Source organism: Carassius gibelio, chromosome B21 (genome assembly GCF_023724105.1).
Source record: "Carassius gibelio isolate Cgi1373 ecotype wild population from Czech Republic chromosome B21, carGib1.2-hapl.c, whole genome shotgun sequence".
In the NCBI taxonomy this organism is placed as follows: domain Eukaryota; kingdom Metazoa; phylum Chordata; class Actinopteri; order Cypriniformes; family Cyprinidae; genus Carassius; species Carassius gibelio.
Window position 1 is genome coordinate 5,236,417 of NC_068416.1, and position 13,495 is coordinate 5,249,911.

At 40.7% G+C, this 13,495-nt stretch overlaps 1 protein-coding gene across 7 annotated transcripts in view; it reads right to left on the reverse strand.

The window, feature by feature from the left end:
- Positions 1-13,495, reverse strand: part of LOC127985815 (E3 ubiquitin-protein ligase RNF14-like) — a 45,264-nt gene that overhangs the window by 30,926 nt on the left and 843 nt on the right. The window contains exons 1-3 of one of the 7 annotated variants that reach the window (XM_052587987.1): positions 11,122-11,315; positions 10,809-10,969; positions 3,965-4,095 (exon numbers count right to left, since the gene is read on the reverse strand). The exons of 1 other annotated variant lie outside the window; for it this stretch is intronic. In XM_052587987.1, the coding sequence (XP_052443947.1) occupies positions 3,965-4,095; positions 10,809-10,959 (282 nt within the window). In that variant the 5' untranslated portion in view covers positions 10,960-10,969; positions 11,122-11,315. Of the gene's footprint in view, positions 1-3,964; positions 4,096-10,808; positions 10,970-11,121; positions 11,319-13,495 lie in introns of those variants that run through there. 5 more of the 7 variants (XM_052587985.1, XM_052587983.1, XM_052587984.1 and 2 more) reach the window with 5 other exon arrangements.

Consider the following 13,495-nt stretch of genomic DNA (forward strand, 5'->3'; position numbering starts at 1 on the left):
TCGGCCGATACCCTGAGCCCAGGTATCGGAATCGGTATCGGGAAGAGAAAAAGGGTATCGGAACATCTCTAGTCTTTACGAAGGTCGCGGAGGGAGCCCTGGTTCCTCTCAGAGAACAAGGTGTCCGTATCCTCAACTACCTCGATGACTGGCTGATCCTAGCTCACTCTCGAGAGTGGTTGTGCGAGCACAGGGATCTGGTGCTCAGACACCTCACCCGACTAGGTCTTCAGGTCAACTGGGAAAAGAGCAAGCTCTCCCCTGTGCAGAGGATCTCTTTTCTCGGTATGGAAATAGACTCGGTTGCCATTCGAGGGCAAGAGAGCAATTCGACAATTCGACAATTTGAGGGCAAGAGAGCGGTTCCACTGAAACTGTTTCAGAGGCTCCTTAGGCATATGGCGTCCGCGGCGGCGGTCATACCGCTCGGGCTACTCCATGAGACCGTTTCAGCACTTGCTCCACGACCGAGTCCCGAGATGGGCATGGCAACAGGGCCACTCCGAGTGACCATCATTCCGGCCTGCCGCAGATACTTCACCCCGTGGTTGGACCCCTCATTTCTACGGGCTGGCATGCCCCTAGAACTGGTGTCCAGACATGTTGTTGTGTCAACAGATGCCTCTGGCATGGGCTGGTGGCATGTCAATTACCTTGAGTTGCTAGCAGTACGTCTTGCTCTGCACCGCTTCAGGGCCCTGCTGAAGGACAAGCACGTTCTGGTCCGTACGGACAACACTGCGACCGTAGCGTACATCAACCGTCAGGGTGGTCTACGCTCCCGCCACATGTCACAACTCGCTCGCCATCTCCTCCTGTGGAGTCACAAGCATCTGAGCTCGCTTCGTGCCATACACATTCCGGGCAGGCTCAATCGTGCAGCCGACAAGCTTTCACGGCAGCAGTCTTGCCGCGGGGAATGGAGAATCCACCCCCAGTCTGTTCAGCTGATTTGAGAGCACTTCGGAGATGCTCAGGTAGACCTGTTTGCCTCTCCAGAAAATTCCCACTGCCATTTGTTTTACTCCCTGACCGAGGGCACCCTCAGCATGGATGCCCTGGCACACAGCTGGCCGCTGGGCCTGCACAAGTATGCGATTCCCCCAGGGAGTCTTCTTGCACAGAAGTTGTGCAAGATCAGGGAGGACAAGGAGCAGGTCCTCATGGTTGCGACTTTTTGGCCTGGCCGGACCTGGTTCCCCGAACTTGTACTCCTCGCAACAGCCCCTCCCTGGCCAATTCCTCTGAGGAAGGACCTTCTTTCTCAGAGACGGGGCACTCTCTGGCACCCACGTCCCGATCTGTGGAACCTACATGTGTGGGTTCTGGATGGGTCATGGAAGGTTTAGGTACCTTGCCACCACAGGTGGTAGCTACCATCACTTCAGCTAGAACCATGTCCACCAGACATGCCTATGCTTTGAAGTGGAACCTCTTCATCACTTGGTGTTCTTCATGGCGTGAAGACCCCTGGAAATGTCCGATTGGGTCAGTGCTTTCCTTTCTTCAGGAGGGGTTGGAACCAAGGCTGTCTCCTTCCACCCTCAAGGTCTATGTGGCCACCGTTTCGGCTCACCATGACCCTGTTGAAGGTAAGTCTCTTGGGAGGCACGATCTGATCATCAGGTTCCTGAGAGGAGCAAGGAGGCTCAATCCGCCTCACCCTCAGCAAGTCCCCTCTTGGGACCTCGCAGTGGTTCTATCAGCACTGCAGAGAGCTCCCTTCGAACCCTTGCTCTCAGTAGAGCTAAAGTTTTTATCTTTGAAAACAAGACCTGCCATGCCCCCTAGGGGTGAGAGCTCACTCAACTAGGATCGTAGCTTCCTCCTGGGCGCTGGCGCATGGCGCTTCGCTAGCAGACATCTGTAGAGCTGTGGGCTGGGCGACACCTAACACATTAGCGAGATTTTATAATCTCCGTGTAGAGTCCGTGTCCTTCCGGGGACTCGCCCCTTCGGGCCAATAAGGACCTGCTCGGTGTCCATCCGCTTGCTGTGCCATTCCACTCCGCGGACTGGATGCATGAGCTATTTCCCTCAGGTGAGTTCTTCAGTCAGAAACCTGGGTTCCTCCAGCACTGTTGATGTCCAACACTTGCGTACATGCCCTTTGGTCAGCTCTGTGTGGGACTAGGTGTCTCCATGTGTTTTGATTCCCCTTTTCTGGGTAATCCCACGTGTGTATGTCCACAGTAAGTCTCTCCGCAGCATGTGTCTTTACCTTGGCAAGCCCCTTGCCAGCTCTGTCGTTGAAACTTCCACCCTGCAGGCTGGGTACCTCAGAGTTCTTATGTATCACAACCTTGGTAGATACCTGCCTTCTGTAAGTCCTCCCACGGGCAGGCAGCCTGCTAGCATATGTCCAGCTGGAATATGCTACCCAGTGTATTCTGTGTGAGCTATAGGCCCTCACTCGTGTTGGCCTCACCACAGGGTGCTATCACTCAAACGGGTCGCTGGAAGACAGCCAAGTGGCATTTTGTAAGGGGCCCCATTCGTAACGTCGAACGTGATTGACTGAAAGGGAAAGTCTTGGTTACATATGTAACCCTTGTTTACCTGAAGGAGGGAACGGAGACGTTACGTCCCGTTGCCACATCGCTGTTCCGCAGAACGACCGGGTCACTGGCTCAGCTACTCAGTGAAGACTTGAATGCGAGCTGCGGGACGGAGATGAGATGCAAATTCCACAGACCAATTGCATTGGCTCGTTTTGTACCACTCAAAGGTGATTGGGCTTTCGGGCGAGATCCCATTCGTAACGTCTCTGTTCCCTCCTTCAGGGCACTAGGGTTACATACGTAACCAAGACGTTTTTCTGAACACTCTGTTCATCAAAGACACCTGAGAAAAATTCTACTGAGATGTTTTCAACATAAAAATAATAATACAAGTTTTTTGAACAGCATATCAGCATATTAGAATGATTTCTGAAGGATCATGTGACTGGAGTAATGATGCAAAAAATTCAGCTTTAAAATATGCTTCTTTTTTATCACGCTTCTTTTTTATCAAATAAATGCAGGCTTGGTGAGCAGAAGAGACTTCTTAAAAAAAAAAAAAAAAAAAAATATATATATATATATATATATATATATATATATATATATATATAAAATCTTGCTGTTTAAAAAAGTGACTGGTAGTGTACTCTTCTAAAATGATGTAATTAGATGTAATTAGTGTAAATTAGTTTACACTTGTTAGAAACATTAGGATATAGAAAAAATATTGGAGAGTTTTAAAATCATGATGATACAATTGTAATGCTTAATAATCACGAAATATATGATTACATATAATCATGTTTACTTTAAATTAGGAAAGATTTTGTATTTACTTTTCTAACAGATTGATCTGAGCCTCAATGATTTGATGATAAAGAATTTATTTGAAAAAGAAAGGCCGTAATGCTCAAAATAGTTTGTTTGTGTATGTGTGTGTGTGTGTGTGTGTGTGTATGTGTGTGTGTGTGTGTAGCTTGAGTCTGCATGTATCCATGCACAGGTCCAAGACCTTTATGATTCTCCAAGAGGGTCTGGCTGCAGACTTGCACTTGCACTCTCATACTTGCATTCTCAGATACTTGCACTTCCATTAGTGTCATCACTTGCAGTCTTTATTTTTTATTTTGTTGAATTTTTTGATTACTTTTTGTTTGAATTTCCCAAAATTTTATAACAGTAGCCAGGTGGCGAAGACAAGAAAAAAGAAACTAAATTACAATGTCACTTGCAATCGCTACTTGCACTCTTCGCTACCTGTGACGTCACTTGTAATCAACACAAATCGTGTTGCCGATGGAGACAAGACGCTGTGCTGGTGATTAAACGATTAAACCTAATTTAGAACTATAACGTACAGGGTCCTGCAAGAAAAAGACAAGACTGGCAAATCCGTGGCCAGAACAGCAGAATATGAACACAATGCACAAAGTCTCTCACTAAGCGTAAACAGGACTCACCTGGACTCTTGTGAGCCAATTGGAGCCTAGAGCAAAAACTGGAGCCGAAGCTGAAGGATAATTAGCCGGGAATCCAAAACTCAGAACCAGTGGACCTAGATATGATAGATGATGCTCTGTGGAGTTGTGTCCTGGAAATAAGAAGAAAACATTACAGAATCTATTAGTAGTAGTATATTGTTTATTTAATGCCATGCCAGCATCTTAGGCTATTTTCATGCCAAAAACTATTGTATTATAACAAATACAATAAAAACCAGCAAACAAACAGACACTATTTATATTACACAAGATTTTTTACATGAACGTGTGTAGCATCTGCTTAGGGTCATGTACGATTGTCATAGGGATTCCTTTAGACTTTTGACATTTGCATATAAATGACAGAATCTGGCCCCGTGGTATGCAGTTATATGGATGCTTAATGGTAAATAGTAATGTTTACTCCCATTATCTGGAAGATGATGAACAGATCAACTCTCGGGTCTCCCCATCCGACTTCTTATCGACCTCTTCTCAATACACAACACACATTGTGTGATTGGGCATTCCACCCTAAAGGTGGGTGTGAACAGAAATTCATTATCTTTGGATAATCTGCGCTCAGAAACCCTTGCTTTTCAAGACGAATAACTATCCAAGACTCCTCAAACTTACCTTTTGAGTTTGATTTTCCAGTAGTTTTTTTTTACTTCGTCAAACCACTGCGGACTTTCCTATCTTCAGAAGAACCAGAGGAAAATCTCCAGCTTACTTCTAAAATAACTCATCAAGAACCCCTGTTGTCTACCGCATCAGGACCATTGTTCAGGAATGAAGCCAATTCAAGTAACCGTTTCTAACTATTTAGATGTGTGTTGAAGTTTGAGTCCCCTTTAAGGTGATTTTGGATTCTTTGATGATTCTCATTAGGTTATGGTTAACTGATGTGAAATACTGCCATTCTTTTGCTCTTCCCTTTCTCTTCCTTACTTTCCTTCATTCGGTATATGTACATCTATATGTCTTGCTTGGCCAGGAAAATTTTCTACACAAGTGATAACAATTCTATAACTTTTTCTGGCAAAATTATACTAATAGTTTTCTACATCCATTAATAAAATATGTTTGTGAGAAATGGGCATATTGACTGTTAGAACCAGTATTGGGGAGAAATGAGTTACATAAAACAGAATTACGTAATTTAATTATAAATTAAATGTAACTGTAATCAGTTACAGTTCTTGAAAAAAAATGTCTTCTTAAATTACACTACTTTTGAAAATGTTAATGATTACAAAGGGGATACATTTGAATTTTGTCATACATACAAACACACACGTTTGTTTTTGTGAAAAGTGGGGACATCCCATAGGCGTAATGGTTTTTATAATGTAGAAACTGTATATTCTATCGCCCTTCACCAACCCTACCCTACCAACCCTAACCCTAACCCTCACAGGAAATTTGCATTTTTACTTCCTAAAAAAAAACTTCATTCTGTATGATTTTGAAAAAGGGTTTTGAAAAATGGGGACATGGCTTATGTCCTCATAAGTCACCCTCCCCTTGTAATACCTGTGTCATACCCATGTCATTATACAGAGTTGTGTCCTGATATGTCACAAAAACATGCCCACCCCTACACACACACACACACACACACTTTCATGATCCGGTCATTGGACTTCCATTTAATCACCACCAGAGGTCATCATCTACAACACAGACTCTCACTACACAGAACTCCCTGGGCTACATTTCCCATGCTCCATTGCACCAATCACATTCAACTGATAACTATCACATACAGCTGCCACCAATTACACACACACACACACACACACACACACACACACACACAGAGCACAACCATCAGACACTCTTTATAAGCATTGGACTTCCTCTCACACACGGTCGAGTATTGTTCTGCCCATATCCCTCTCCCTGCGATACGAAGCCATTCTGTGTTTGTTTTCTTAGTCTTGTTTGGTTTCTAGTTTTCATAATTTAGTCTTTTTCTTGCCTTGTCCTGTTTCTCGTGTTTTGACCCTTTGCTCTGGATTCTGGATTACCCCTCTTGCTTAGCCCTCTGGATATTGCTCTCTCATCGAAGACCCATGCTTTTCCTAGGAAAATTATTTGTCTTGCCCTCTATATACCTGTTTGTCAGTGTTTGACCCATGCCTGCTATGACCATGTCTCTGTGTAATAAAAGCTTGCAAATGGATCTGCACGTCTCATGACTCATCAGCCCCATTACACACACACCTACACACCTACATACACACAAACACACCTAAACACACCTACACACACACACTTTAACTGATGTCTTTGATAAATTGCATGGATTGCTCTAAAGTATGAGACAACAATATTTCGGGAGTTTATGACACATGCTTATTTAATAACTGATTTATTTAGTGAGGTTTATGTATATGCTTTAGACTACTTTAGACTAAAATCAGACTATTTTTCCACCCTTATAGACAAGAATTACAATAACCCTAGAATCCTTTTTAATGTTATTATTACGGTTCTGAACCCTGTTGTTTCTATTCACCCGACTGAGTCAGTGGCTATATGTGAGCTGTTTTGCTAGTTTTCATAGACAAGATAGCTGGAATTAGACACAATATTCAATTGACCACTGGTGATCCTGCAGGTCAGTTAAATTACAACGGCTTGCTTAAGCCCCTTTCACACTGCCATTCCGGCAAATACAGGGGTAAAGTGTTCCTGTAATTGTTCCCTGGTCGCTAGATTTGGCACTTTCACACAGCCAGTGATGACCCGGTATATGTGCGTGCTTTCACACACAACCACTGAAGATCCCGTAACGACACGTGACATCAGCGCGTGACGTGTAATGTACGAGTTGGCAACACTTGGCACGTTATACTTTAACTGAAGCAAGCAAACGATCTCTGCGTCAGCGCGGAAAGTGAGGAACTAACTGATCTCTGCTTCATTACAGTTTGCACATGTGTTTTCGTCGCGAATGTTGATCTTCCTTCAAAGCAGCCGGTAAAAGAGTCGCGCGATAACGCGCGTCATCACTTCGATTCCGAATTAGATCTGGCTTTTGTTCACACAGCGCTCGTTCCGGATCGATTACCGCAATGTTACTATGTCCCCGACCCGGATTCGATTCGGTAATCAATTCCGGGACGTGGTTGCTTTCACACAGAAGGCGACCAGGCAATGTTACGGGAATATTGCGGGTCCGACGTGCAGTGTGAAAGGGGCTTTAGTAAGTTTACACCTATCTCAATAACTTTTTTAAATGACACTGTGAAGCAGCTAAAACCTACAGGTTCACCATTAGATACCATCCCGGCACGATTATTTAAACAAGTGTTTAATGCAATGGGTCAAACACTTTTATATTTTATAAACAAATGCCTTTAGTTAGGAGTTGTTCCTGAGTCTGAAACACACATCAGTGCAACCCAGACTTAAGAAGCCTTACTTGGATTCCTTATAATTATACAATTTTCAGCCTATTTCTAATCTCCCATTCTTGACAAAAATTTTAGACAAAGTAGTCCTGTGCCAGCTTCAAACATTTTTGGTCGATAATAAAATCTCTGCGTCAGCGCGGAAAGTGAGGAACTAACTGATCTCTGCTTCATTACAGTTTGCACATGTGTTTTCGTCGCGAATGTTGATCTTCCTTCAAAGCAGCCGGTAAAAGAGTCGCGCGATAACGCGCGTCATCACTTCGATTCCGAATTAGATCTGGCTTTTGTTCACACAGCGCTCGTTCCGGATCGATTACCGCAATGTTACTATGTCCCCGACCCGGATTCGATTCGGTAATCAATTCCGGGACGTGGTTGCTTTCACACAGAAGGCGACCAGGCAATGTTACGGGAATATTGCGGGTCCGACGTGCAGTGTGAAAGGGGCTTTAGTAAGTTTACACCTATCTCAATAACTTTTTTAAATGACACTGTGAAGCAGCTAAAACCTACAGGTTCACCATTAGATACCATCCCGGCACGATTATTTAAACAAGTGTTTAATGCAATGGGTCAAACACTTTTATATTTTATAAACAAATGCCTTTAGTTAGGAGTTGTTCCTGAGTCTGAAACACACATCAGTGCAACCCAGACTTAAGAAGCCTTACTTGGATTCCTTATAATTATACAATTTTCAGCCTATTTCTAATCTCCCATTCTTGACAAAAATTTTAGACAAAGTAGTCCTGTGCCAGCTTCAAACATTTTTGGTCGATAATAAAAAAAATTATATATTTCAATCCGGCTTTAGAAAATTTCACTCTACTGAAACGGCTCTGGTAAAAGTGCTCAATTACATTTTCTTAGCCACTGACTCTGGAGACTCGGTAGCATTGGTACTTCTGGACTTAAGTGCTGCATTTGACATGGTAGACCATAATGTCTTGCTGTCTCATTTAGAACAAGTAGTGGTCATCAGAGGCTCAGTCTTACATTGGTTTCAGTCTTATCTGACAAACAGGAGTTTCTCAGTTAACACTGGTAACTATCGATCTTCCTCTGTAAAGCTGACGTGTGGAATTCCTCAAGGGTCCACACTAGCGCCTATGTTGTTTTCTTTATACATGCTTCCTTTAGGTACTATTTTTAGGAAATATGACTTGAGTTGTAATTGTTATGCAGACGACACACAAATATTTTTTCCCCTTAAACATAAAAATAGTCTAGAACAGATGGCTGCTTGCATTGAGGATGTTAAAGCATGGATGTCACTGAATGAGAATAAGACTGAGGTTATGGTGTTTACATCTTCTAGTGTACATGACACAACAAATGTGAATCTTGGTGCTTTGGGACCTTATGTTAAGCCTTAAGTTACAAACTTAGGAGTGGTACTGGACAGTGCCCTAAAACTTGACAGACAGGTAAATCAAGTTGTGAAGGCAAGCTTCTACCAGCTTCGAACACTGATGAAAATTAAGTCTTTACTTTCATTCTCCAATTTTGAAAATGTTTTATCACTACAAGGCTAGATTATTGCAATTTGCTTTATTTGGGGATCAGTCAATCATCCATAAATCGCCAGCAGATAGTCCAGAATGGTGCTGCTAGAGTTTTGGCAGGAGTTCGTAAACGGAAACAAATAACTCCTGTCCTTCAGTCACTTCACTGGCTGCCGGTGTGTCACAGAATTAATTTAATATTAATTAAAATAAAGTCATGCTATTAGTTTTTAAGTCATTAAATGGGTTAGCTCCTGCTTACCTTTCTGATCTACTGACACTCCACCAACCTACAAGAGCTCTTAGGTCTGCGAAACTTAGACCTCATAGTGGTTCCTAGATCAAAACTTAAAAATAGAGGAGATAGAGCATTTTCTATTGCTGCTCCAAGACTGTGGAACTATCTCCCACCTGAAATTAGAACTGCACCCACCCTGTCCATTTTTAAAGTGAGGTTAAACACTTTTCTATTTGATCTGTCTTATACAAAATGAATGTTGATGCAGTTCGCCTGCTTGTCATTGTCCTTTTATCATGTTATGGTGCTTATTTAAAATTTTTGCATTCTGTATAGCACATTGGTCAACGTAAGTTGTGTTTAATTGTTTGTGCTTTATAAATAAAGTGCTTGTCTCACAAGGTGTTTTATAAAATATATATATATATATACAGTCATGGCCAAAAATAGGCACCCTTGGTTAATATGATCAAAGGCGGCTGTGAAAATTAATCTGTATCGTTAACCCTTTTGATCTTTTATTTAAAAAAAAATCACAAAAATGTATCCTTTTATTGGATAATAAGAATTTAAAATATGGGAAATATAATTATGAAAATAAATGTTTTTCTCTAATACACATTGACCACAATTAACGTCACCCTTTTATTGAATACTTTTTGAAACCTCCATTTGCCAGTTTAACAGGCTCTAAATTTTCTCCTATAATGCCTGATGAGGTTAGAGAACACCTGACAAGAGATCATAGACCATTCCCTCATCCAGAATCACTCCAGAGCCTTCAGATTCCCAGCTTCTCCTCTTCAGTTCACTCCTCTCATTTTCCGTAGGGTTCAGGTCAGAGGACTGGAATGGCTATAGCAGAAGCTTGGTTTTGGATGAGCTAGGATAATTTTTCTTGTAACCCTCCCAAACAACATGTGGTGATGTAGGTTCTGTTTGACATTTTTTTAAGGTTTTCTGACCCCAAGACTCAACTATTTTCTGCAATTCTCCAGCTGTGATCCTTGGAGAGTCTTTAGCCACTCAAACTCTCCTTCTCACCGTGCATTAGGTCGATATAGACACATGTCCACTTCCATGCAGATTCATAACATTTTATGTTGATTGGAAATTCTTAATTATTGCCCTGATGGTGGAAATGGGAATTTTCACTACTCCAGCTCTTTGCTTAAAGCCAATTCAATAATTTGTGAAGCTCAATTATCTTTTGCTGGACATCAGAAATATATTCCTTAGTTTTTCTCATTTTGATGGATAATTAAGGGAATGTGGGCTTTGTTTCCCATCCTCTTTATATTTCTGAGAAACAGGAAGCTATGGCTGGATAATTTCATGTTTATAATCATGCTGGAATGCTTGACAATGCAGATTAATTTTCACAGCCTCCTTTGATCATATTTACCAAGGGTGCCGATATTTTTGGCCATGACTGTATATTTAATAAATAGGACCAAAATTAATAGAATAGAATAGAATAGAATAGAATAGAAAAGAAAAGAAAAGTGCTATAATTAATTGGTAAGGTGTTGGATGTCTTTAGATGGTAATTGAAATTAAATAAAGGTAAATTGTAATCTGTAACATTTCCATTTCCAAAGTAAGCTTCCCACCACCGGCTAGAACAAAGTTCCACCACCTGCTGATCGTCTCACCGTTGACTAGCAGTGTGAAGTTCGGAGGAAGCTCCAGACACAGATGGATCTCGCCCTCCTTCGCTGACTCGGCCCTGCGGAACTCTTTTTCATCATAGATGCTCGCTAGAGCAAGCAGCTCATCTTCTTGTGCTTCCTGGTCGGTTGACATCGCAACATTCCTGAGATGAATGTGAAACCAAACAATTAATAAACTCTACAAAAACTATATGTACAATAAACAGCGTTACCATACATGTTCAGAACTTATAAATGCTGTATTTCTGACTAAATCTGAAGAGAAACACATAGGCAAATATGATAAGTTACTTGCCTAAGTATATTTGCGTTCTCCTTCTGTTCTAGAGAGGTGACAGTCTTGGAAAGATATTAATACCGCCGTTCGTTTACATTATATTCAACTATTGTACACAAACATACTTAAATCTGCTGCTTAAAGCTGCATATTATTTAAACTCGAGGGTGTTCTGACAATAGACTGTATAAAAAACAGGTTTTGACACGTCATAGTAGCGCATAAAGCTTAAGGGACCGTCTCAAAAATCCAATCGGTGTCCAGGGGAGTGTTAACAAAAAAAGTCATAATTTAGTCACCCTCATTTCACAAGACTTCATCTTTCCTTATCCTATTATAGCATCTATTTGTAGTTCAAGCAACCAAAACTTACAAAAAGTGTGAACATCACATTGGTTTACACAGAAGGTGGGGTTTATTGACTTATTCCACAGCCAGCCACCAATTTATTTATTTTATTATATATTTATTTTTGGTGACGTCCAAAAGAGAACCGATAGAGAATGTTTTGTAATGGTTAAATTTAATCTTTATTTTTGTAACCATAAACCATAAAAATACAGTGCTTAAAAACTAAACACTAAATTTAACCAAAATGTTAATTTATTGTTGTACTACCCAAAATAAACCACAGTCTTTTTACAGGGGAAATTGTGCCAATATAGTCTGATATAATCCATTTATACAAATACAGTATAGGAGGGGAACAAACTATATTTCACCTAAATGTTTTTTTTTTTTTTCAGATTTCACAATTTTGCAGTAGCCTATGTTTGCAGTTAGTGCTGTAAAAATAATTTAAATTGCAATTCATCGCATCCAAAATAAAGGTTTTTGTCTACATAATATATGGGTGTGTACTGTGTATATTTAATATGTATATATAAATACAAACACATGCATGTACATATTTAAAAATAAAAATTGGTTTAAAAATTAAATATATTTATATATATATAATTCGTGGCCTAGTGGTTAGAGCAGTGGTTTTCAACCTGTGGGCTGCCAAACAATAATATTGTTCATATATGTGAAAATGTCTAAGTCATAACATAATAACACCAATTCATATAAATAATTAAATAACAAAAAATATATATATATTAAACTGATACTATGCTTCCACTATTTGAGCTCGCTGATTGGTTTAAGAATAAACCACCAATTCATCTTAGATATTTTTGCTGCATATTCTACAGAACAACAAATTCAAACATGCATAAATGGCTGTCAACATGTTCCCTCCTGACTGCTTGCTCTGGTGACTGTCTACCCGCTGCTGAGCTCTGCCTGGATCTGGTTTTTCCGTTTTGCTGAGAGGTGCCAGCCTGGTTTATTTTCTGTTCATTTTCAGTCCATTCTATGTTTGTGTGCTTAATTGAAATCATCATAAAATCACGATTTGAGCGTGCGTGATTTCTAAATCGCTTAATAGCACGATTTTCCGCTGCCCTGACCTCCCGCAGTATTATCTCCGATCCAATTCGCACTCATGCATTATTTTAATGTGATTTCACGTTACATTAATGCACTATCGCTGCTGCTTCTGCACCGCATACTGTATACACACTGCAAACGGAGAAGGCTACATGTAAACCTGTATAATGTATAACAAATCTATTTCAACACCTGAGGCCCAGCTACAATTTATGAGCTCTATGAACAATGAATGGCAAAAAAAAGTTCCCGGACACGGGATTTATTTATATTTTTGTTTGCCATAAGTCTATACATTTTGTTACACCTTTACTATAGTGATTATTTTGACTTATGTCTGTGGTAGAGAGGTTACAACTTTTTGATAAAGCTCTAATTGGTTTTCTTTTGGAAATATGTTTCAAGTACATCCTGAATGCATTTATGATTGTAAAGCATATATGTGTGTATCAAAATTGTGATTAAAATCGAAATCACAAAATTTATCAAAAACATTTTTTTGTCCATATCGCACAACCCTAGTTCATTCAATAAATACAGTTATCAATCTAGTTTCTGAATACTAAGTTATTAACCCAACCACAGGGGGTCAGTAAATCTTTTTGCAGTGGTCCACGCAAACATATGTGTTTGGTTGGGTGGGCCGTGAGTTGAAAAAGTTTGAGAACCTCTGGGTTAGAGAGTTTGACTCCTAGGGTTGTGGGTTCGAGTCTCGGGCTGGCAATAACACGATTGAGGTGCCCTTGAGCAAGGCACCGATCACACAACTGCATAAATGTCTGCCAACTGCTCCGGGTGTGTGTTCACTGCTGTGTGTGTGCACTTTGGATGGGTTAAATGCAGAGCATGGATTCTGAGTATAGGTTACCATACTTGGCTGAATGTCGCTTCACTATGCATATATACTTTTTTTTAATATATTCAAAATATGTACTGTATGTGTGTGTTTTTATAT